Here is a 26322-nt window from a genome sequence, read left to right as displayed (position 1 = left end):
CTGAGGATCAGAAAGGTAAAACAGTCACACTGGTCAGCCTTAGAGACCAGGCAGGAATGACACACACACACACTAGTTTGCACAGAAATCAGGCGATAGTGGTGCTTAATCCCAGAACGAGAGAGGATTATAAAATGGGAGGAGACAGCTCTCACAGACAGTCTCATTCTGAGGTTTCCTGGAGGTGGGATCACCATTTTCAGACTAAGGTTGAGGTAAGAGCCAGTGGCTGACTGCTTTGTTTTTCTGGTCTTCAGGTTGAACCCCAATATCTGTCTTTTATTAATCTTGCTTCAAAAGGGTAAAAAGGACAACAGTTTGGGTTGGCTTCCTTCAGTTAGTCCCACCCCTTGGACCTCTCAGAGTTCAGAGTCCGGTGGCAGCTGAGGGCGGGCCCTTGGCTCTGGGGTGTGGTCACCAGCACCCAAAGGAGCCAAGACGGGCAGTACCTGCTAAACAAGCTTAGTTAAGTTATTCCCATGGCCTGAAGGGGCCTGTCGACAGGACTGGGGATTCCAACCCTGAAACAGGGTAATCTGTTGCAGCCCTTCAGTGTTTCCAGCCCTGGGCAGTGTTTCAAAGTGTGTCATCCAGGACCAAGAGCCTGTGGAGGGATTGCAGGGTCCTGGGAGACAGGATCCAGGATCTGGGTGAGCAGCCATCTGCAGTGGGTGCTGCACAGGGGTGTTGCTGTAACTTTAAAAAATGCTGCATAGAGAACCATGCAACAAGATTCACATAGGAGGTTTATTGGAAGAGGAGAGAAAAGGGCAGAATAGAGGGCAGAGAGTAGGGGGCAGAGGCTGGTCCCTGGGGACAAGAGAAAAAGAGAGAGGGAGAGAGGGGATGTGGAGAGAGAGAGAAAAAGAGAGAGAGGAGATGGGAGTTGGGCAGGCCCAGCCCCCCCCTTTTTTTTTGCAGAGAAAGTGGTTATTTATTTAGTGGGTTATGGAAGGGAAGGGGGGAAGGGGAGAGGGAGGAAGAAGGGGGACGAGGAGAGAGAGGTAGAGAGGGAAAGAAAGAGAGAGAGAGAGAGAGAGAGAGAGAGAGAAAGGAGCCACAGCAGCAGCCACTTACTTCCTCCAAAGAGAGATGGAAAGGAAGAAATCAGGCCCACCTTTTAAAAGGGAAAGCAGCAAATGTGCACAGGAGCTGCTCTCAGTGGCTGCAGCTGAGGACGGATCCTGTCAGGACCCCAGGGGCAGGCCAGGGCAGGCTCTTGAATGCTAGCTAACAGGTGTCCCTACCCCTTTTCCCTTCAGAGCCCGGGCTTTCTGCCTGCTGCCCACCCAGTGTACCCAGACAGCATGCTGGCAGTGTACTTTGACCAGCCAGGTGGACCAGAAAATCTCTACCTCAAGGAGGTGGCCAAGCCGAGCCCAGGAGAGGGTGAAGTCCTCCTGAAGGTGGCAGCCAGTGCCCTGAACAGGGCTGACTTACTCCAGGTACCCAAGGGTTCCACCAAGCAGTGCAGGGTGGGCTCCAGGGCTCAATCTCTGTCTTCAGTGAACTGACCAGATAGAAAAAGCAGGGACTGGGGTGTTGCCCACAACACCCATTAGAACAGCTGTCCTGGGGGTTCTGAGGCCCAAAGCTAAGTGGCCACTTTGTTCCTGTAAGTGAGGGGCTGTGCCGAGGGTGTAGCTCACTGGGCGAGCCTTTGCCTAACATGCTCCAAGCCCTGGGTGATCCTCCACAGCAAAAACAGGGGTGTTTGCAAAGCACAGCCCACTATGTGTTCCCTCATCATCTTCCTGGGCATCCCGGAAAGGGGCAGGGAAGTACCATTTGTTGACACAGGAGGGTGGGGTGGGGGGGGGGACAGCTGCCCCTAAAAACTCGACAGACAAGCCTATTTATATTTTACAGATAAAGGAAGACCTAGAACAAAGTTAGACATGGTCCCTTCACAGTCTTAATGACTTAATCTAGACTGCTGTGCCCTTGGAACCCAAACTGAAAAAAAAGTGCTTGTTAATTAAACTTTGGTTAGGATTTTTCTCTTATAGGCCTTGAATTTTACCCAGTTAATTCTAAAGCCTAGTTAGAGTATTACCCTTTTTTAAACAGACTCTTTTGAAAATAGGCTGGCTTCCAGGTAACCCAGGAACAGCCAAGGAAGCAAACTGACCCAATGCGGTCTGATTAATAAATTACAATGTAAATAACCTCTCACCCATACTCCTGTAAGTAACCCAAACAAACTGACTGGCTTGGAAAAGAAAAGTTACAGTCCAACCAAAAGAGGGAATGCTAATGGGCAACTTTTATTTATTTGTTGTTTTAATTTTTCACTTTAAAATTGTTTTAATAATTTTAATGATAATAATAAAATAAATAATAAAAATAGAAGTAAAAAAAATGGTTTTAACCCTACACAGACCAGGATGGTCTCATACTTGAGATCGTCCCAACTCGGTCTCCAGAATGTTCACCACTGATGTAGCCTACAATTTTAATAATGAATGATCCCAGCACTGTGGAGGCTGAGGCTGGAGGATTGCCTCAAGTTTGAGGCCAGCCTAGGCTTCAAAGAAAGAACTTACGGTGGTGGTGGGTTGGTGGGTAAACCAACAACTAGAAAAATGAAATGAAGTAGGGCCAAAGACGTAACTGTGGTAGAAGATTTGCTTAACATGCTCAAGGTCCTCGGCACCACAAAAACAAACACGCGAAAGGTAGCAGATTATACAAGGAAGGGTAAGGCACAGTTCAGTCGCAGGCTGTGGGTTTGATACTTTCTACCGCAGCCTCCTTCACAGTTGAGCTGGCTGGGGTCAACCAGAACTGTGCACCAGGGGTGAGGACGGTGACTCTGTTGGTGAACCGTGGTAGAACAAGCACGAGGACCTGAGCTTGGTCGGCCAGGCCAATAATTAAAACCCAGGTGTGCGGACTGGAGAGCTGGCTCAGCGGTTAAGAGCCCTGGCTGCTCTCCCAGAGGACCTGGGCTCTTCCAGAGGACCTGGGTTCGATTCCGAGCACCCACATGGAGTTACTGTCTGTAACTCCAGTTCCAGGGAATCTGGCACCCTCCCGTAGACATAAATGCAGGCAAAATTCACATAAAGTAACCTTAAAAATAAAGGTGTGTGTGTGTGCACCTGTCATCCCAGAAACAGGAGAAACCCCCAGAGATAGGAGAATCCATGGAGCTTGCTGGCCAGCCAGTCTAGTTGAACAAGTAACTCTAAGCGTCAAATATAAGGTGGCAAGCACTCAGTATTGACCTCTGGATTCCATATGCATCCTACACACATATGTGCGTGTACACCCCCCCCCCCACACACACATACACACACAGAAAGAAATGGGTATCAGAATCAACTGGTGAACTTTTTAAAATGAACATGTCGGGACCAGGCAATTGTAGTCTGAAAGGGTTCTGATGTAAAACCCCATTTATGTCCTTGTGGTCTAAAGCATTTGAGACCCAGGGTAAGTACAGTTTGTCATTCAATAAATTACAATGATGGTGAAAATTCCACGGTTTTGTTCCCAGTCTCTTTAATAATTTACTTTGCAATCTTGGACAAACCATTTCCCCACCCTGGTCTCTTCCTTTCTTTCTTCCTTTGTACAGGACTTGGATAAACTAACTAGCTGAGGACTCTATCAGTTGTGGTACTCACTGCTATTTGTGACCTGAAGCCTTTAATTTACATAAACCAAGCCATTTCCCTCTCCTTTTTCCTGACTTACAAAACTGGACTTCCCTGAGTGGTGGTAGCATACACCTTTAATCCCAGCACTCAGAAGACAGAGGCAGGCTAATCTCTGGGACTTTGTGGCCAGCCTAGTCTACAGAGTGAATTCCGGGACTGCCATGGCTATACAGAGAAACCCTGTCTTGAAAAACCAAAAAAAAAAAAAAAAAAACCCAAAAATAAATAAAAAAAACAAAACCCAAACTGGAACTGGACTTCATGGTTGGAGGGAGTGAGCCACTCATCATTGGCACTCATTGGTTCCTAGCTGCTCGGCCCCAAAATAACCACACAGAAACTGTATTAATTAAACCACTGCTTGACCCATTAGCTCTAACTTCTTATTTGCTAACTCTTACATCTTAATTTAACCCATCTCCATTAATCTGTGCATCATCACGAGGTCGTGGCCTACCAGCAAAGTTTCAGCATTCTGTCTCCAGGCGGCTCCGTGGCTTCTCCTGACTCTGCCCTTCTTTCTCCCAGCAAACAGTCTAGCTTTCCTCACTGAGTTCTGTTCTTCCCTGCCATAGGCTCAAAGCAGCTCTTTATTCCTTAACCAATAGAAGTAACACACAGACAGAAGGCCCTCACACATCACTTCATCCTGACTTTTCTCTGAGAAGAGGAAGAGCTGTTAGAGGTCCAGGGATGCGGCACACACAGGTTTCCGGTGACCACCTCCCTGATGCATACGCCTCTCTTTCTGCAGAGACTGGGCCAGTATGACCCGCCCCCAGGGGCCAGTAGCATTTTAGGACTTGAAGCATCGGGACATGTGGCTGAGCTGGGGCCTGGCTGCAAGGGACACTGGAAGACTGGGGATTTGGCCATGGCTTTGCTCCCTGGTGGAGGACAAGCTCAGTATGTCACTGTCCATGAAGATCTTCTTATGCCTATCCCAAAAGGACTGACCCTGTCTCAAGCCGCAGCCATCCCAGAGGCCTGGATTACTGCCTTTCAGCTCTTACATCTGGCAGGTGAGGATGCCTGCTGCTAACTTCACACAGCAGGCCTCACCCCCTACGGAGCCAACCTCCCTAAACCTCAGCAGACCTCTGGGATACCCTCTCCAAACCCCAGCAGCCCTCTAGGACACCCAGCACCAACCAGCCTACCCCACCTTTCTGTATCAGGTCATCAAACCATGTTAAAATGGCTTGATACAGGGGCGGTGAGAACTATGGGTAGCAGATGGGAGGTCTATGAATATCTTAACACAAGACCTGGAAGCAATATGCACCTCAAATCATGCAGGCTTCTCTTTGGGGCCCAGGGCAATAGAAGAGGCAGACTAGGGGTGTATCTCAGTGGTAGATCATTTTCCTAGCATGTTCAGGGGCCTGCATTTGATCCTCAACTTTGAAAAAAAAAGGAAAGAAGAGAAAAAAAGGAAGAAATACAGCCATAGAATTTGGGAGAATAGCTCTCTCTCTATCAGCAATTGAAGTCTGAGGTGGGAAAACCTGATGTAAGCAGGGGTGGCTTTTTAGGAACAAAACGACCTGGGCTGTGGTAGACAAAATAAGCATCAAGGCAGACCAAGAAAATCTCAAAGGGAGGGCAGCCACTGCTCTCAGAGATGAGGGATGGTTGCTGTCCTTAGTAAAAGATGAGGTTTGGTAGATCGAAGGCCTTGAATGCAAGGCTGTTTGGACTCAGTGCAAAACCAAAAAGTCACTTCCCATTTTGAAAAAAAAAATATGCTAAAGAAAGCTCCATTTGGAGTGGAAGAGTCTGGTGTCTATGTGCAACACTTGAGTCAGTAAGACCACCTAAAGGCAGATTCAGACTGAAGGAGGACTGGCTTCAGGTAATGACAACGGGCAATGGGGGCTTCTCTTGCTTTAAAAAGTATGTACGTAGATACACGCATTGGGTGTTAGTTCGCATTTCAAACAGAGATAATAGATGTGGCTACCAATAGTTTTGTAACTAAAGTCCATTTCCCCCTTGATCAGAGACAGTAAGAGAAAAGAGAAAGGAGAGAAAGACACATACAGAGAGAACTGCCTATGTATTCCTTCAGAAAACAAGTTATTTGGCATTTGATCCAAGAGTTGGGCGATGAGGATAGGCTATTTCTATAGTTGGACAGAAGGGATAACAGCGTCTGTACTCTCCATCACAGGCCATGTTCAAGTTGGAGATTATGTGCTGATCCATGCAGGATCGAGCGGTGTGGGCACAGCTGCCATCCAGCTGACTCGGAAGGCTGGCGCTATTCCTCTGGTCACAGCTGGCTCCCCGCACAAACTTCAAATGGCCGAAAATCTTGGGGCTGCTGCTGGATTCAATTACAGAGAAGATTTTTCTGAAGCAACACTGAGATTCACTAAAGGTAACTCACTCAGCAGATATAAAAAAATGGTTAAATGAAACCTTCATCTCCATGGTTGCTGAAAGAACTGTAGCTGCCCTGGACAAACTGGTGTGTTCTGGTGTTTGATTACTAGAGACTAGCACCCAGCACGGGGCTTCTAAGATTATTTCAGTGTTGTTCATATCCATGCAGGGCTAGAACTCCACCATCAAGAGCTACATCCCTAACCCACAATGTGTATTCTTGTAAGTGACATGGTTCATACATGTTTAGAAACTGCATAATCACACAGAGTTGTTCTAGAATTATCCAGGGCCCATTCTTCCAAAACAGCCACTCGATAGCGAGGTAACAGGAAGCCTGCAGCCCAGACTAATGAGATGGTCAAAGTTGGGTTGGGGTGAGAACCCCATAAGCAGGCAGGCAGGCAGGTGTGTGCGCGCGCATATGTGCGTATGCCAAATCTGGATTTTTTTTTTTGAAGACAGGGTTTCATATATCCAGGCTGGCCTCAAACTCACTATAGCTAAGAATGACCTTGAACCTCTGATTCTCCCGTTTTTATCTTCCCAGTGCTGGGATTACAGATATATGCCACCTTATCTGGTTTATGTGATTCTGGGGACCAAGTCCAGGGTTTTATGCACGTTAGGCAGACACCACCAATTGAGCTACAACATAGCTCAAATCTGACTTTTTCCTCCCATTCATCTTTTTCTGTTTTCTTGTGGGTAGAAAAGGAAAGACGAGAACAAAGTTAGCAAGCTATGACTGATACCCAGGGCAGACTTTCTAACTTAGATGTGGACAAGCATCTGCACTGTGGCCTGGAGTAGATTTCCTCTTTTCTACTCTTACTCAGCCTGAATGCTGGTGGGACTATATTACTTGGGTGAGGGGGGGAGTGAGGTGAGATACCAGGTCTAGGATGAGGTGGGGACTGGGGACTGGGGACTGGGGACTGGGGACTCAAATGATGCACTATATTACAATGCTGTTATAGAGTAATTCCATTTACAACAATATTTCTATGGCCAACGTTTTTAGTCCCACCTGTACATGTATTAACTTGTTATTTTGAGGCAAGTTCTCACCATGTACCCTAGGTCAGCCTCGAGCTTGATCCTCCTGCCTCCTCCTCCAAGTGCTGCAATTACAGGCGTGCATTGCCACACCTATATTTATTTTTACCCACATTCCCACAGATACACCATGAAATCGTATTTGTACCAATTCTTGTGTCTAACATTACTATCAATCTTTCCCCTTTGGAAGGCGTTGGAGTTGATATTATTCTAGACTGCGTAGGTGGATCCTATTGGGAGAAGAATGTCAACTGCCTTGCTCTTGATGGCCGCTGGATTCTCTATGGTTTAATAGGAGGCGCTGATGTTAATGGGCCCCTGTTTTCAAAACTGCTTTTTAAGCGAGGCAGTCTGATCACCAGCTTGTTGCGACCTAGGGATATCAAGGTGAGTGGGAGAAGAGTCTGTCACCCAGAAAAATGTTGTACAGACCCAGTCATAGGGAAAGCCCATAAAGAAACCTGCTATCTTGTGGACAGATGTGTCAGAGAAATATTCAGATTAGCCAGCAGAAACCTCCGGCATATCCATCTCATGCTACACACACACACACACACACACACACACACACACTCTTTCCATCAGGATGAACAAAACAGTCGAGGCTTTGTTTTCAGGGTAGATCTCTTCTCAGTGTACTAAGAAAGTCTACTAGGTAAATAAGCTTACACCTTCAACAAATTTCTGTTCCTTAAAGTCCTCTGTAGCATTCTAGCAGGCGCCAGCTTTAGGAATGTTATTTCATCAGTTTCGCACCCCATGGGGAAGATAAGGCTTGAGCAACCCTTTGTATCGACACTATGTAAGTCTGTCAGTTACACTAGGGTTTTACTGTATCTTACCTGATACAGATTGAGGTTGCTCGTTTCAAAGCATGCTCTTTCATATGGGAAGTGAAGGGGTGTGCTGTTTCAGATGCTCAGACAGGATGGGGCATGGCAGGGTAGGGCCTCTCTTCAGGTTGATGTTCTTTTCCTTAGTACAAGCAAGCGCTGGTGAAAACTTTCACGGAGCAGATTCTGCCCTACTTCTCCGAGGACTGCCCCCAACGTCTGCTGCCGGTGGTGGATAGGGTCTACCAGGCGATTGATATTCGAGCGGCCCACGAGTACATGGAGGCTAACAAGAACGTGGGCAAAATTGTCTTGGAGCTGCCCCAGTGAAGGAGGACTCCGGAGCAAACTTGGGAGTGGCTTCTACTCCCAGGACCGCCCCTGTAAAGCTGGTGTAACGAAATAAAAGAGGAAATGTGCAGAAAAAGGGAGGTGTGCTTTCTGTCGGTGACCCAACACGAAGACGTGGGGAGGGGGGAGTCCGGACTATCAGACGGACGGGCAACCCGAGATCCAGGCCCAGCACTACCGCTCTGGGTAAGGATCAGATTCAGAAACTTGTAGGATGCTCTAAGCACGCTGCGAGCGCGACACGCCCACCTCCGCGTCCGTCCGCAGCGCCTCGCCGCAGCCCATGGGGCGGGCTCCTCAAATAGACCCCGCCCCGCCCCTCGGTCCTCCAGCCCCGCCCCTTCAAACAGGAACACCTCCCTCCCCGTAGCCTTCGCTCCGCCCCTTCCTGTCCGCTCTCCGGAAGCGTCTTGGAGCTCGCCTTTTCGTCTTCCGGTCTGAGAACGCACGCAGTAGTTTGGTCTGGAACATCTTTTCGAGGACGTCGACACGGCTTAGTTTGAGGCGCGGGCTTCCCGGCAGCGCTGTGACAGCTTCCGGCGCTGCCTGGCTGTGGGTACTCTGTGTCTGGCGCCCTGTCGCCCTCGACGGCAACCGAGCTTTAGAGACACTCAGAGGAATCCCACGGTTACCTCCCACAGCTCGCCAAGATGGCGATGCAAGCGGCCAAGCGGGCGAATGTGAGTACCCGCTTTCCGCGCGGGTGGGGAACGATCGCGGGGCTTGACTGTGGCAGCGTGGGGCGGGGGGAGCGTTCTTGTCCTCCGCCCACAGGCGGGGAAACCCGTGGCCTGTTCGGTCAGAGGAGTGTTTCCCCTGGTCTTATCCTCCGGGGTGCTTTCCTTGAGCGACTTTTCGCCCCCGCCCCTATTGAGAGCCCTCTGGTATCACTGACAGCGTAAAATCTACAATCTCTGCTGCTGCTTGACCTCACCAGGATCAGGCGTTAGGACCTCCTGAGTCTAACAAGTCGATAGCACAGTCGTTCTCAGTAACTCAGTACTCAGTTCACTACCAGCCTGGGATTTTTCTCTCACGTAGAACTCTCTTATCAATATTTAAGCACCTGCCGTGTCTCTGGTTTTACAGATGGGAAGCAGTTCTTCAGTTGTATTTGTTTAACACCTACTATGTGCCACACGCCAGTGTTAAGTGTTGGGGACACAACAGTGGATTAAATAAAAACTCATTCTTATGTCCTACTGTTGGCAGCGAGTGAAGTGTTGCCAACATCTTTAAGAAAAAAATAGAGAGTAGGCAACGGTTAAAACTTTTAGAATTACACCTACACAAAGACAGATAATTGACCATTGGGTATGCTGATGAAGATTTTGCCTACCTTGATCATTTGAATCATTTCGATGAATGAAAACTTGGTTCCTATAGGGTGAAAAGATGGTGGGAATTAAGAAAAAGAAAACTGCAAAGAGTTGGTCCTCTGAGTTTTCTTTCTTTTTTCTTTTGTTTTGAGACAGTGTTTCCCGTGTTGCTTTGGAGCCTGTCCTAGAACTCGCGCCACCACTGCCCAGCATGGATTTTCTTTTTAGAGAAATTGAATTGTTCTAAAGATACTTAAAGTACATTTTATATGCAAACAAGAATGCACCAATAGAATGGGAGAAACCTGATAAAAGAAGAAAGATGTATTAAGTTCAGGATTAAATCTGGAAATGTGGCTCAGTGGTAGTCCCTGAATTGGATTCCAAGCACCTCAAACTACAACAGAAAACGAAAATAATTAAAGAAGTGATTTTGAGTGGATGAGTGGTTGGTATAGCAGTAGAAGAAAAATGAAATGGATATAGATGAATATATAATACCATTTGGTCATATCCTGGGTTGGCAGGGAAGAGTATACAGCCCTTTCAAATTCTACAGGGCATGATGATGGTGAGGTTTTAGGAGAGAGAAGAGTGTTTTGAAGAGCAAGAAAGCAGATTTATTAAGAGAAATATATTTCTGTCTTGCAGTTTTTGATTATAAAACTGGGGAGGGTCTTTATCATCACTACTCATTTGACGCTAGGGAATAAAGCTTTTTTTTAATTTATATTTATTATTGTATTGTGTGTGTATGTGTCACACATAATTGACTATATTAGCAAAGAGTAGCTATGCGTTATCAGTGTGGAATAAGGAACGTGAAGAGTGATGGTTATATAGCGTGAAAAGGAACAAACTATGGGACAATTTTTTTTTTCTTTTTTTGGAAACAGGGTTTCTCTAGCTTTGTCCTGGAACTCTCTCTGTAGACCAGGCTGGCCTCGAACTCACAGAGATTTATTTGCCTGTCTCTATCTCCCCAGTGTTGGGATTAAAGGCGTGCGCCACCGCCTGGCTGGGACAATATTTTAATGTGAAGGATTGTGAAGAAGTAGAGGTGTTGGGAGGAAATGGAGTATGGAGGAGGAACAAGAGTCAGGCACCTCAGAGTTTGAGAAGTGAACACTGGAACCTTAGTAGAATCACTTTCAGCAGACTGCTGGGTGGTAACTAGGTCTGGTTGTCTAAGAAATAAAGAATATGAGTTGGTGAGTAGAGATGTCCCTCTTCTACTTGACTGAAAAAGAACAAAGCAAGATAAAGTAGAAAGTCAGGGAAGCCAGACACCTTGTCTGCTCTTCAAGGTGTCTCTCCAATACCTAGCCCACTGTGCACACTAAAAAGGCAGTTAGTGGGGCTGGAGAGATGGCTCAGTGGTTAAGAGCATTGCCTGCTCTTCCAAAGGTCCTGAGTTCAATTCCCAGCAACCACATGGTGGCTCACAACCATCTGTAATGAGGTCTGGTGCCCTCTTCTGGCCTGCAGACATACACATAGACAGAATATTGTATACATAATAAATAAATAATTTTTTTTTTAAAAAAGGCAGTTAGTAACTATTTGAGAGTAAGTGAAGAGGACTCTAATGTTCCGTTTCCTGTGGGCATTGGGAGGACCAGGTTGGCTGCTCACGTAAGGACTAGAAACTGGTTGCTAGGGAAAGCCTGAAAGAACAAGAGAGAAGTTATTGACGCAAGTTCTTAAGACATAAGAAAACTTATGAGTGGGAATTTACCCTCTTTTCTGTCCCAGGGGAATGAAGGAGACTGAAGTGGGAAATACTTGTTAAATTGGAGAGGCCAAAAGCCTGTTTCAGTTCCTGCTTAGAGTATCCCTCTATGTGGTGCTCTGATGTTTTTTGAAGAATATAACCACTTTGAATAGCATCAGATTATAGTTCTTATTCTTGGCGTCTTATTTTACATCATTGAGTTCTTCTTAATAACAGCACTGCTCCTTCAGTATAATGACACATATTTCTCATTTTAGATTCGCCTCCCACCTGAAGTAAATCGAATTTTATATATAAGGAATTTGCCATATAAAATCACAGCGGAAGAAATGTATGATATATTTGGGAAATATGGACCTATTCGTCAAATCAGAGTGTAAGTCTTTTTTTTTTTTTTTTTGAGACAGGGCTTCTCTGTAGCTTTGGTGCCTGTCCTGGAACTAGCTCTTGTAGACCAGTCTGGCCTCAGACTCACGGAGATCCGCCTGCCTCTGCCTTTTGAGTGCCGGGATTAAAGGCGTGCTCCACCACTGCAGAGTATAAGTCTTACTGAGACTTGAAATGTCCCTTATAGAGAATGGTTGCCTAATCTCTAATTTCAGATTTGTGGCTGGCAGCAAGACTGCTGGGTAGAATGTAGTGATGTGTCTGTTTCATAGTGAGACTACCAAGGCCCATGGTAAAAGACCTTTCTAGTACCATGGAGTGTTTAGTGATAAAATCTTTTAACCCTGAACTGAACTGTTAAACTAGCTATACAGTTTCTGTGTGTGTGTGTGTGTGTGTGTGTGTGTGTGTGTGTGTGTCCTGCATGTATACCCACACACCAGAAGAGGGCATCAGATCTCATTACTGATGGTTGTGAGCCCTCATGTGGTTGCTGGGAATTGAACTCAGGACCTCTGGAAGAGCAGCCAGTGCTCTTAACCTCTGAGCCATCTCTCCAGCCCTATATATGAGATTTTTTGAAGTGAGCATAGAGCTGCAGTGCCTATAATCTCAGCACTTCAGAGGTGGAGTCAAGAGTTCAAGGTCATTTTCATTTATCCAGTGATTTTGAGGTCAGTTTGGACTTCTTAAGACTCTATCTCAAAACAAGCAAATTTTATTTTTTCTTTTTATAACCTGAGAACCCCTTGTTGGCTTTAGGACTATGAGAGCCAAAGACTTTGCTTTTGAATGATCTCCATCTCTCCTAGAAATAAACTGATTACTGGAAATACGTCATCATTAACAGCTGAATGAAGGTGAAAACTAAGTACTGTAGAACAGCTGTTCTTTTAGAAGGTCTCGGTCCTCTGAGCAACTGGACTTCCTACAGGATACATTTTGTCTATATTTTAAGGGATTTGAGAACTCCAGGTTCTTCTAAGTACCAAGAATAATATGTAGATATCCTCTGATTTGGGAACCAGGAAACAAGAGTCTACCATTAAAGCTGCCAGGCTTTTTGGGTTTTTCTAATCTTGGTAGTGGTTGTTGTTTTTGCTTGTTTGGTTGGTTGAGGTTTTTTTTGGTTGTTATTTGAGATAGGGTTTCTTTATGTAACCCTGGATATCCTGGAACTCACTCTGTAGACCAGGCTGGCCTCAAATTCACAGAGATCTGCCTGCTTCTGCCTCCCAAATGCTGGAACTAAAGGCGAGCACCATCACTGCCAGGCCGCCCTTTGGTTCTCAATGTGGAGGCAGTGTGATAAATTGACCAGATTGATTGTAAGACCTTGGTTAAGTTACTAACAGAGCATTTTCAAGTTCATTGAAACTGGGCAGAATGCTTCATCTATCTGGGCTTGAGTCCTCTATGAGAGACTTAGCTTGGATCGAATTATGCAATCTGTACTATCTTTGCAGTGTGCGTTAGTCACCAGTCTCCTTTGAACTTCTTCTATTCATTCCTTAGTTACTATGACTTAATAACTAAGTTACTGTAGCTTAGTTATCTTAGTTACTACTAAGGTCTAGTTAATATGTGATTGTGCTATTGCCCATGACCTTACTTGTATTCTTGGCAGGGTCAGTGCTTCCAGGCTTTGCGTTGATAGCATTTGTGCCTGATTCATAGTAACCATCCATATGTATATAATATTTATATTATATATAATATATTATATATATGCAAATGAATAGGGCTGGTAATACAGCCCAGTAGTAGAGTGTGAAGCACCTGAGTTCAATCTCCAATACCATAATAAGAAAATAAGTGAATAAAATAGTAGTATGCCTATGATTAATATATGATGATGGCATTATAAAACTTACTGATAATACATAGTTGAGAGATGGTTAAGTTGAAGTTAAAGAACGTTGCTGAAAATGCAACAAAAGAATCAGTCGTGATGAAAGACACCTGTAATGGGAGCCGTTTTGAAGTCTTAGGCAGAAAGATTGCAAGTTTGAGGTCAGTCTGGGCAATAGAGTGTCTGGTAAAATAAATGTGGCCAGGGATACAGCAGGCCCACCATAGCTTGTGGCCTCTGCTTCCAAGCTTCTCCCTGGCTGCACCCCACAGCCCCCTGGCTCCTTATGTTCTTAACCTCAGGGAGGGCTTTGCAGAGAGACTTTCCACAAGCATCCAGTGAAATAGCTCTCCTCACTAATCTCTCCTTGTGTGGCTCCATGTGATTTGTGATTCATACTTTTTCTGTGATGTCTTTCTCTTGCTTGAACCTAGCTCTTTGAAGGAAGAAGTGATACTGACTCATTCACTGTTGGTTGTCCTGTCCGTCTTAGGGAGAATTCAGTGTGGCCTAAGAGCCTGGGCCTTAACTGTTCTTCTGTCCCTCGTTGTCATCAACCTCTGCTGCTACTTGGCACCAAGCATGGTGCTGGCAGTTTACCCAGTACTGATTTTCTTTTCTGTGTAACCCTGGCTGTCCGGGAACTTGCTCTGCAGACCAGGCTGACCTTGAACTTAGAACTTGTCTGCCTCTGCCTCCTGAGTGTTGGGGTTGAAGACCACCACATACACCAGCACACCCAGCTAGTACTGATGTTCTAGAACGGGGCTTTCTAAAAGCTAACTATGCTCACACACCAGGACAGCTGATCACTCAACTTGACATGTACTAGACATTTGGTACTGTGTATTCTTTAAAGCCTTTTAATATTGTTACCTTTTCTATTAAAATCACATATAAGGGATTTCAATCGAAACCTTTAATTGGAAGATGGCTCTAAATGTAAATACCCACACATAGACAGATACATATACACAGAAATCTCTTTTAAAAAAACATGTAATATAGGACAATGATACTGAGATCAATATGTGATGTAAAGTAGCTGAAGGGTAAATTGTGTGATGAGGTTTTTCATTTCTGTTTGTCAGCAGTCAGGAAAATGTTGCTGAGCTTAGTGTGTAATATATGGTACATTGTAAGTACATGCTTTTAAAAATTCAAATTATATATAGCCGTGCGATGGTGGTGCACGCCTTTAATCCCAGCACTTGGGAGGCAGAGGCAGGTGGATCTGTGTGAGTTCGAGACCAGCCTGGTCTACAGAGCTAGTTCCAGGACAGGAACCAAAGCCACAGAGAAACCCTGTCTCGAAAAACCAAAAAAAAAAAAAAAAAAAAATTCAAATTATAGTGTAGATTTCAGGGTATGAGGTTGATAATGAGGGACCCCTGAAATGGAGAATGTTTAAAAATCAGGCCAAAGGCTGGGTATATATAGCTCTGTAGTAGGACACTTGTCTAGTATGTGAAAGGACTCCAGTTTAATTCCTAGAAGTTAAAAAAAAAAAAAAAAGAATATGATTAGGCTTTGTCCCTACTGCAATTCCTGAGATGAGGCGGGAGGAGAGGATGAATGTATGACAGAATTAATAGGAGAGAGGGAAGGCTTGTGAGCTGCCTCAAGCAGGTAAAGGCTCCACTGGGAACCCAGAGTAGTAAAGGTCATCCTCTGGCCTCCACGCCCACGCTGTGGCACGTGTTGCACCCTCCTATGTGTATATACACACAGTGATAATAGAGTCATGTTTTTAAATGGGAGGAAGTAGATCTCTGCCTCTCAGGTGTATGTTGCAAGGTACTGTGTAATAACATGTAGTATCATTTTGAGCTGGGTAGGGTGGTCTGTGCCTGGAATCAGCACTTAGAAGGCTAAAGTGAGTAGACTAAGTTTGGGGCCAGCCTAGACTGCATTTGGAGATCCTGTCTGGAAAAAAAAAGATAGGAAAAAAACTTACCTTTGCCCTTAAGGAAATGGAGACTCTTTTTTTTCCCCTTTTGGACAGTTCTCAACTTCCATACCTAATACAATCTTGAAAATGATTAGGCTGTTAATAGTTATGCCAAGAGAATAAAAATTATAAAATCTGTCTTCAGGTGGGACATGGTAATGCACTGGAGACATGCAGGAAGATGACAAGTTCAAGGCAGGTCAGCCTAGACCACATAGGAAGCCCTTGTCTAAAACAGACAGTCATTCCCTGTGAGATCCAGGCAACTTAACAGGAGTTCATTCACGGGCACTGCACTCTGACCACACCCATCGCAGGCTCACTGTGTCTCACAGCTGTGTGCAGCACAGAGTGCTGACTCCTGCCTTTTGTTGTTGTTGGATTTTGAGATGGTCACTTAGTGTAACCACTCTGGCTAACTTGGAATTCACTATGTAGATTAAACTGGCTTGCGCATGCGCTCTCTCTGTCTCTGTCTCTCTCTCTGGTTTTTTGAGACAGGGTTTCTCTGTGTAGTTTTAGAGCCTGTCCTAGAACTCACTCTGTAGACCAGGCTGGCCTTGAACTCATAGTGATCTGCCTGCTTCTGCCTCCTAAGTGCTGGGATCAAAGACGTGCACTACTGTGCCCCTAGGTACAATTTTGTGCTCATGCATATGCAGCTTCACTCTTAGTCCTTGAGATATTTCATTTCAAAACACATTAATTTAAAAAATTATAGGCATTAGGTAGTGGTGGCAAACACCTTTAATACCAGCACTCAGTGCAAAATCAAATAAAACCCAGTTACAGGTTCAAAAAGACTGAAAATTGTCGATGCTTTGGTAAATGTGTCTTCTATCTGTCCTGCAGAGGAAATACCCCTGAGACCAGAGGAACAGCATATGTGGTCTATGAAGATATCTTTGATGCTAAGAATGCATGTGACCATCTATCGGGATTCAACGTGTGTAACAGATACCTCGTGGTTTTGTACTACAATGCTAACCGGGTGAGTACAGCCCATTCAGAGCGGCACTGGCTCTGGGAAGGGTGTGGTGGGGTTTCTCTTAGCTCGTGCCACTGGTGAACTCCTTTAGCTATAGTCAGCACCCATTAACTGTGGTGTTTGTCACACTTGCAGGCATTCCAGAAGATGGACACCAAGAAGAAGGAGGAGCAGCTGAAGCTTCTCAAGGAAAAGTATGGCATCAACACAGATCCCCCAAAATGAACTCGGGGATTTCACTCTGAATATGTCCATGTGTGGCCCCCCATTACCTTTTTTCTCTTTAGTGCATACTGAATATTGTAATTTTTTGTTTGAGACCTAGAATCCGAGAATGACGTGTTTGAAACTTATCTAAGCATTAGAATATATTATTTTAATAAACGAATAGCTTTTGTAAAACCTGTCGGTGTATTTTTTTGTTGTTGTTGTTGTTGGGGGTGGGGAGTTCGAGACAGGGTTTCTCTGTGTAGCCCTGTAGATCAGGCTGGTCTCAAACTCACAGAGATCCACCCACCTCTGCCTCCCAAGTACTGGGATTAAAGGTGTGTGCCACCACCGCCCGGTTTTTGGTTTTTTTTTGAGACAGGGTTTCTCTGTAGTTTTGGAGCCTGTCCTGGAACTAGCTCTTGTAGACCAGGCTGGCCTCGAACAGAGATCCACCCGCCTCTGCCTCCTGAGTGCTAGGATTAAGGGCATGCACCACCACCGCCTGGCTTGTTTATATTTATTTGTTGTGTATATATGTGTGCAAATGCACACGTGTAGGATCAGCATGACTGGTAGGAATTGCTTCTCTTTTTCCACCATGTGGGTATTGGAGATTGAACTCAGGCTTAATAGCAAATGTCTTTACCAAAACCTGTGCCATCAAAGGAACTTGTAGACTTTTGTCTTTTTTGTTTTGTTTTTTTGAGACAGTGTCTCTCCATGTAAACCATGCTGGCCTCCAAATCATATATCCGCCTGTCTCTGCCTCCCAAGTGCAGGGATTAAAGGTGTGCGCCACCACATGCAGCTCAGACTTGTCATTTTTAGTAACAGCCTGCTGAGGAAGCATGAGGACACCAAAGCCAGGAAAAGCTGGTATAGTGTACAGCTGTAATCCCAGCACTTGGGAAGCTGAAGCAGGATCACCATGAGTTTAAGACCTTCCTAGGCTATGTAGTAAATTCTGGGCCAGTCTCAGCCTGGGTTACAGAGTAAGGCCCTATCTCAAAAGACAAAGGCAGACATGAGAGGACTTCCAAGAGCCTCAAAGAGCCAGACAGCTGCCAGTGTGGCAGCCCTTGTCCTTACAGCAGAGGTCTCACTGAGGTGATGGCTTAGAGAACAGTGGCTTTTGGGGAGGCAGCTTGTTAGAAATTTGAGAGCACTGTTTAGGTACCTGGCCAAGACTGAACTTACTACATAGCTTTTCCATTATTAACTATATATATATTTTGGACTTAGCTCACAAGGTGGCTTTGCCATATATAAAATGTTTAATCTCAAGAGTTTGTGTGACATGGGAGGAGTGTAATAATTGTCATATTCATTGTAGCTTGGCAGCTTGTGGGAAGACAGCTATAAATTTGCTTTTATAGTTCAGGCACAGGCCAAATGGAGAAGTGTGGACTGATGGTTGTGTAAACCCAGAATCTAGAGTTGCTTTGAAGTCCACACAGACTGACTAGTATTGACAGACAAAGGTATCTCCTACTTCTAAATGCAAGACTTACAGCTGTCATTACTTTTAAGAAAACAGGCTACTTTCTAGTTTTTGTAGTGTCTTTTCAGAGCTCACTCAGGAATGATTTATTACGTCTTGAGTAACTTTTGAAAGCACTGTAAGAAGGAATCCCCTTTTTTGTTGTTTTGTTTTTTTTCAAGATTGTCTCTCTGTTTATTAGCCCTGGCTGTCTGGGAACCCACTCTGTAGGCCAGGGTGGCCTCAAACTCAGAGGTCCGCCTGCCTCTATGTCCTGAGTCCTGGGATTAAAGGCGTGTGCCACCACAGGCAGTAAAAGCCATTGCTAAGAGGGGTGGGCAGAGAAAAAGTAGCCGTCATTTCCTTATGAGTGTCTTTCTGGTTTCCTTACTAGTTCCATAGTGTAATGCATACTGTGGCTTAGGTGTTTGCAGATGTAAAAGGTGTTCAGAAAGACTTGTCAGGGAAAACAAATTAGACTGATTTCAGCTTGATGTCTCCCAGTGGCAGGCCAGCTCACCTCTAATGGTGATTTCAGCTTGATGTCTCCCAGTGGCAGGCCAGCTCGCCTCTAATGGTGTTAATAACCAAGAAAATCCCTTCTGTTGGCAATTACAAGCAGTGTCATTCGGATTATATTTTTGTTAGCCGGATTTCATGACCCAAAGTTAAGAGTTTTAAAACTAGGGCTGGGGGTAGAGCTCCATGAGAGAGGGCTTTGTAAGCCAGGTACTGGGTTTGTCCCCACCACTGCAGAAAACAAATGCCTTCCGATTGTTTGGAATTCTGTCATTTAGTTACAAGAACTTAGACTCAGGATAGACATTGAGTCACTCTGCAGGAGGACGTTGTTAAATCTGAGGCTCTAGTTGATGACTGTCTTCTGCACCTGGCATCTGAAGTTCAGTTTTCCAAACCAAGTATAAGAGTATAAGGGACGAAGTTGGACATGGTGGCACATACCTATAATCCAAGCACCCAAGAGGCAGGGGCAGGAGAATCATACATTTGAGGCCAGCTTAGGTTGCACAGTGCACTCTGTCTCAAAGGACAGAAAGTGCAGTGGATAAACCATGTCCACATAGTCTCCTGTGCAAGTGTGTCCAGCTTGCTTGACTTTCAGTAAGGCTGCGTCTGAAGGTTTAACAGCCTCCGAGATGCATCGAGGAGCAATGTGAAAACAACGGACAGGATACAGGTCTTATAACTGGCCTACTGCTAACCAGCCTTCAGTGGCTCTCTCAAGACACTTGGCTGAACTCTCTGGCATGTGTCAGTTTTCTAGATCATCTTCCAAAGACTTGAGAAAGCTGTCATTTCTCAGCTTACCTGTAGATCCTCAATACCCCTCAGGTGTTAGCCAATAGGCATTTGCATTATTAGGTTTCTTAGTAGCTGTTATTATAGCCAATTGCCACCCAAGCTATACTGCTATGGACAGATTTGTGTGGCCCATGAAACAGTCTTTCGTGTCATGTTTGCTCATCCTGTCGGTGTTAACAGCAGAAAGCATGGGGATGGCTTCTCTACAGGCTGAGTTCCATTTGGTGAGGAAGCTCATCACTCACTCTGCAGACATGAAGTTATGGGATCACCCTAGGCGATCAGATCCCACAAGGGAATGCTAGGTTGCCAGGTTATTTCCACAGAGGACTCCCTGCAGGTGAGTTTAGGAGGGTAATAGCTAATTTGCAAAGTTGCTTAGAGGATTTGTTTGTAATCATTTTATTTAAAAAGGAAAGCTAGTCCTGGGTGGTATATACCTGTAAATTCCAGGAGTCAGGAGGCTGAAGGAGTTCTAGGTCAGCCTGGGCTCTGAGACCCTGTTTCAAAACAAAATAAGACCAAAAGGATATGGAACAAGGTGCAGCATGAACAGTTTGCTCACGTGGCTATTACTTACTCTCTTAGCTACTGGGAAGCCCCTTTTCACTCCTTTATCACCAAGGGCAGCTGGCTTATGTGTCATTAAAGAACTTCCCACAACACAATGGACAGGAAGATGTCAAGCATGGAGCCTTCATTTTACATAGTATTGCCAAAGAGGGCACGGCTTAAAGTGAGCAGCCAACAGAAGACAAGAAAGTGACAGCAAAGACAGCTGGCTCAAGTCCCTCCATGGAACCATGGATAGTGCATGTCTGAGCACCTTGTGTGTCTGGCTTAAGTGCAGGTAAGGCAATATAGATTGTGCAAACGAGATTTGTGTCTGTGTCCTCTGATCAGGAATGACTACTACATGCAACACACAAAATGCACAACTTGAAATGTCTGGATCTGTAACTAAATTTCCTCAAGCAAAGATGCACGGGAACAATTAGATGGCAGACACAGACAGAGCCAGTCGGGCGGGAAGAATGGAGAATGTCGAGGGGCAGTGAGGTCAGCACACGGATCAAGAGCCCTACTTAGGAGAAGCCGTCCCAGTGGCAGAGCAGGCTAGGACAGAGAGCAGGAAATATCTCCAGCCACCTCGAGCTCCTTCCTGCCTTCATTCTAAATTGAGCAGCTCCACGTCAAACATGAGGGTGGCATTGGGAGGGATGACACCAGGGTGGCCAGTAGCTCCATATGCCACATCAGAGGTGCAGGTCAGCTTCGCCCTCTGCCCCAAGCTCATCTAGCAGGGATGGGAGCAGATGGGAAGAGCAGAAAGAGGACCCAGCTTGCTTTAAAAGAAAAAAGTAAGATAACTTTTTGGCATTTTCCCCAGACCATCCTTAGGGTAACTCCAGATCTGAGATTAACTTTATACGTGGTGCACTGAAGTTAGAGTAAGAGCTTAAACATGCAGATTCGACCTCCAAATAGACTTGACTATGGGGCAGGTAACAGCCACAAAGTAGTCTCAGATTCATCCATACATCAAGCATTACTGGTTATCCAGCTAGAGCATGACCCGAATACTTGTGTCTGCTCATAATTGTTCCCGGTCCTCTTCTGAAGCAGCCAAAGAGGAAGGTACAAAGATCCAACAACTAAAGGCCACAGCAAGGTGACGAAGGCAAAGCTACAGGAGTGGAGCATCCTCCGACTTCCCCAACAAACCGAGGGAGAGCTGGAACCAGAGCTCACCGCACTGTCAACCCACTGGAGCTGAGATGTTTAGATTCCAAACAATTCCAGAAATTTGAGTTGACTGGTGAGTAGCGTACCGATGTGAACGCTCTAGCTGAAGCGCTGTAGTGTGCATCCACTCAAGTGCACAGAGGGCATAACTTCTTGGACTAGGATAAAACTTGGTAGGAAGACATCTGTGCCAGGAAGGGGACTAAGCACATTTACTTGAGTGACTCCTTAGCTAAATATTATCATAGTCTGTGGTACCTTCTATTTGTTTCTCCAAATGCCCATTTTTTTCTTCATAGAAGTACTTTTTCCACATCCATCCTCCTCTTAACTCTGCATACAAATTTCCAGCTCTAGCTATTCAGAGAGCATTTTCATCTGTATGCTCCTGTATGCATGTAGATAAATCTTCACTACCCTCCTGTTATTAAACCTGTCTACATTTGCAGGTTCTCAAATCTGAGACCTTAATTGGCTGAGAAAAAATGCTTTTCTTTTAACAACTAGTAAAGTACTCAGACCACAGAGCCTCCCAGGGGGCCCTACTACCAAAGACCATAAGCGTAAGGGCATGAAAACCACCGCGAGCACAGACTCCCCCTTCACAGATTCGTGAAGATAGAGAGGATTGAATAAACTCTGAGATATGCATGTTGACCAGGTCTTTGTCCACTTGACAAGCTGAAGCCATCTGGGAAGAGGGAACTGCAGGAGAAACCCTGAGACAATATGGTTCTACTGATAGGTAAGGCAACAGAGGAACAGAGCAAGGGGAATGAATAAGAAACGTGGTTGTTTTCCCACGGAGGGTCCCTGGGAAGCTGAAGCAGCTCAGTAGAAGGCTAAGGTGTACGGTCGATTGCTGACATTTCAGGTTTGACAAAATTCCAGCCTTTGAACCCAGGACTTGGATTATTGAAATGGAAGGCAGGTATATTTGCTTTCTATTTACAAATAACAGATTACTTAAAACAATACCTATCTCTTGGATCTGGCAATCAGGATTTCACAATAGGTTAGGCAAATATGTCAGCCAGCTGGCCTCTCTGCTGGCGGTTCTTATCTGAATCAGTTGTTTCCAAATAGATTCCAAGCACTGGTAGAATTGAGTTCCCTTGGATTACACCAGGTTCATGTGACTTTGATGACTGACAACTTGGGCCACTTCCCATCCTCAAGGCTGGCTGCCATTTCTTCCTTTGTGAGACTTCCTCCCTGAACCCTCTCCCCCCTTCCGTCCCGCAAAGCCCTTCAAAGCAGATTCTTTTTTTTTTTTTTTTTTTTTTTTTTTTTGGTTTTTCGAGACAGGGTTTCTCTGTGGTTTTGGAGCCTGTCCTGGAACTAGCTCTTGTAGACCAGGCTGGTCTCGAACTCACAGAGATCCGCCTGCCTCTGCCTCCCGAGTGCTGGGATTAAAGGCGTGCGCCACCACCGCCCGGCCAAAGCAGATTCTTTTTAAGGAAAAAAGTAAAATCACATTTCCTTTTTGTCTGTGTATGTGAATGTGTAGGGGCTGTGTGGAATTTGTTCATTATGTCCTCCTTCATTTCTTTGAACATAAAATTACTGAATTCTTGGTCTTCAATTGCACTGAATTCATGCTCATTCAGAGTCACTGGCAATTTCCAGAGGAGCCATGTTCTTAGTTTTTCATGATGTATTGGTACTTACAGGTCTCAGGTTAGGTGGCTGTTGACTTTAAAGGGAATACAGTTTGTTGGCTGACTTCATAAAAAAAAAAGAAAAAAAAACAAGCTGGAGCCCTATGCAAGCTCCTTTAAAGACTCTCTTCTATGCTCACTGAGTACTGAGCAGTTCTGAGTCAAAGTCACGTTTCCCATATTGTGGATTGAATGAGAAACGTCCCCCAGAGGCCCGTGGATTTAGACACTTGCTCCCCAGTTAGTGGTGCTGTCTGCAGGAGACTATAAAAACTGTAGGAGGTAAGGTTTTATTAAAGGAAGCACATCACTGAGGAAAGGCTTTATGGGTTTAGAGCCTCATTCTGCTAGCTTTTCCCTGTTTCTTGGTTGTGGAAAAAAATGTGATTTTTTTCCTCTCTGTTCCTCACCTACCATTACAGATTCTATTCTCTGAAACATTAAGCAAAAATAAAGCCTTTCTTTCCAAAGTTACTTTTGATCATAGTATTTTATCACAGCACCGGAAAGTAACGAACACACACCCACTCTAGTAGCATCCTGTTGGTCAGGCCTTCGGGTATGGTCGCAGGACACTTTCTGTGAGTATTCAGTCTGCCCAAATGGTCTCAGCTGCCAAGCTCCCGTGCAGCAGGAATCCCAAGGATGTCCTGAAAGTGTTGAGCATCCAATGCAGAAAAGAGGAGCTTTCATGGTCATTTCCTTCTGCCAACGCTGCTGTTGTCTTTGTCCCTCTCTTTCCCCCACCTCTCTAAACCGTTGACTACTGAACATACAGGTCAGACATTCAAACGGCCCGTGACCCTTTACCAGTCTTCCATCAGCCTTCTTTCTCACAGGAACTGGGAAGCTCTCAGCCAGACCCTCCTGGATGGATTCTGGGCTCTCTCTCCTTCTTTGTAAAATTCTGTTTTATGTTGCTATATAAGTAGTTAATAAAGGAATCACGCACCTCTTCTGATAGCCATCACTTAGCTTTCCCTTCTTCGTTCCTTGGAGAGTCCATCAGGGCATAACTAGGTGCTGTTCACCAACTACTAAGTCCCCTACTCTTGTTTCTCTAAATTTGTAGCCATGTCCCCATTTTGAGTTCTCATTTTAGCAATTTCTGTCTTCGTACTTTTCTTAGTCAATCTAAGTAAAGTGTCATCAGTTACAGCCATCTCAAATAAAGAGCTTTTGATCTGGAAATATTATTTTTTCCTCTTAAATGTATACTAACATAAAATATTATGGTGGTTGGTTCATAATTTTATTTTTAACTGCTTCTTTTTTGTTTCCCTTATGAGAATATGAATTACTCTTTAGTCTTACAATAGCTGCTCAAATGAAATCAAGAAGTCAATTTAAAGAAAGATTAAAAAAATACACAAATCCCAAATGGAAAGGAGGCTTGGGATGATGGCAAGTGTGCAGTCACAGTTTATCCGGTGTGCACATTATCCTTCCCCTAAATGCATGAGCTCTCCCTTGCCATCGTTGGCTTATTTAATTTTTTTTTTAAAACAAGTTGTTTTTACAGTGAATTTTTATTATCTCAGTTATTTTTAGAATTCAATGTTCTCCATTCTCTTTGAGTTCTGATTCTTTTCATCTTGAGCCAGCAAATAAATGCCCAGCATTATGAGAAATAACGGATTCATTTTTTAACATGTCTTCCCTCCATGAATTAACTAGATTTCCACGTTTTGCTTTGATTTTAAGTTGCACTCCCTTTGCTCCATAAAACTGTATGTATAGGAATTATAAATGAACCATTCAGACATGTAGGAAATTATTTACAAAGTTAGAAAGACATTGGGTCATTGAGTCCTTTTCCAGCTTTACTAGTGCATGATTTTGCCAAAGATGCATCACCCATTTGGCTTAGTTTAAATGTCAGTGAAATAAATTATCATTTGTAGGAGATTTCATATTGTGGCATAATAACCCCAGGACACTACAGAGAAGCTTCAGGAACTGCACAAACTCCTTGTGTGCATATCATTTATAAATATAAGTTAAATATTCTGAAAGTGAAAACACAAATCACAGACTGGGAGAATATATTCAAATCAAATGTAGGATAAACAACTTGTTTCCATATCGTAATATTTTCCCCAAAATGAGAACAATATATTTGTGTGTGTGTCTTCGCAAACAAACATATTTATATATTGTACTTTGTCAACTGTATACAAAATAGAATTAAAAAGTACATTATATTTATTTTTTATATGTATAATTTATATTTATATATATAGTTATGTATATTTACATACCTATATATGTTACAAGCTGTGATCTGGGTAAACCTGTCAATTGCTCTCTCCCAGTGGGAAGGTTAAGAATTCAGGAATTGTTTAGTCCATAAGATTGGATGTCTCGGTAGTTCCAATCTGGTGTTGGAGTGCCAGAGGGTGCTTAGAGAGCTGCTGGGCTTCAGTCTGCATTGGAATCATGAAGCAATGGGTTCTAATAAGAGTGAAAAACGCCTTAGCAACAGGCTAGAAGAACTTGTTAGCAAGAGCAAGGGTAAGCAAAGGAAAAGCAGAAGTTTCCTTCTTCCCTCGAAGGTTAGCTCAGATTTAGGGTGACTAACTCTAATTCTCCCTGCCTCAGATAATCTGGTCAAGAAAAGACCTCATCAGTCTGCCTAGCTGCCATCTCACGTAGGCGCCTGGGATGCTCTTTGTCCTCCTGCCCCTTGTTTTGAATGCAAACCTGAGGATCAGAATCTCTGAAGTGACTAAGGATGTAAGCCACACATGGAAGAGCTATGAGGTAGAAGCTAGGGTTCTAGAAACTACAGACTAGTACCCCCACTCAGGATCCACGGAGGACTGGTTCCTGGAAACCCATAGGCACCTCCATATCTAGGTTCTGATGTCTCTATATAGAGTAATGTAGGATTTGTATATAATCCATGTACACAGTCTATGCTTTTTAGATCCTCCCCAGATTACTATAACCCTTAATGCAAGGCAAGGCTCCTTAAATGATTGTTACACTGTACTGTTCAGAAAGTAAAAAAAGGAAAAATATGTGTACATAGCTAATGCAACTTTTCTGAATACTTTCCTATATTTGGAAATGTATGTCTGGATATCTTGAACACAAAAATAAAGGCCTGTGTTGCAATGTTGTTGTCTTAAAATTAAGCGATCCAGAGATGTGAGTGGCTCTAAGGGAGCAGTTTGTAGGTGCAAAGATTCCAAGAAAGGAACTACTTGGTATCTAGACTACGGCAAGGTAAGTGGAGGAAGAGGAGCAGAGGTAGGCAGGGACAGATGGTGAGTTGGGTGATAAAAGTTCTGGCTGTTCATAAGGACTTTAAGATATTTTATTATTTTATCCATTACAATATGATCTTCTATCCTTTCTAGGCTGGT

At 44.4% G+C, this 26322-nt stretch overlaps 2 protein-coding genes across 2 annotated transcripts; both read left to right on the top strand.

Annotated features, from left to right (window-relative positions):
- Positions 1-438: 438 nt before the first annotated feature.
- On the top strand, positions 439-8364 carry LOC121439721 (quinone oxidoreductase PIG3-like). The gene is made up of 6 exons (XM_041640319.1): positions 439-650; positions 1263-1445; positions 4420-4687; positions 5839-6048; positions 7306-7502; positions 8096-8364. Exons 2-6 carry the CDS (start codon positions 1308-1310, stop codon positions 8276-8278), a joined length of 996 nt encoding a protein of 331 aa, XP_041496253.1. The 5' UTR covers positions 439-650; positions 1263-1307; the 3' UTR covers positions 8279-8364.
- A 345-nt stretch (positions 8365-8709) lies between these two features.
- LOC121439727 (splicing factor 3B subunit 6) lies at positions 8710-16933 on the top strand. The gene is made up of 4 exons (XM_041640332.1): positions 8710-8979; positions 11611-11729; positions 16396-16534; positions 16667-16933. Exons 1-4 carry the CDS (start codon positions 8950-8952, stop codon positions 16754-16756), a joined length of 378 nt encoding a protein of 125 aa, XP_041496266.1. The 5' UTR covers positions 8710-8949; the 3' UTR covers positions 16757-16933.
- The last annotated feature ends 9389 nt before the right edge of the window (positions 16934-26322 follow it).

The sequence above is a fragment of the Microtus oregoni genome, unplaced genomic scaffold (assembly GCF_018167655.1).
Source record: "Microtus oregoni isolate MIOR12 unplaced genomic scaffold, Mior012 000062F_ref0000492, whole genome shotgun sequence".
Taxonomy (NCBI): domain Eukaryota; kingdom Metazoa; phylum Chordata; class Mammalia; order Rodentia; family Cricetidae; genus Microtus; species Microtus oregoni.
Note: the sequence above shows the minus strand (reverse complement) of the source record. Positions and strands in the feature narration are given on the sequence as shown.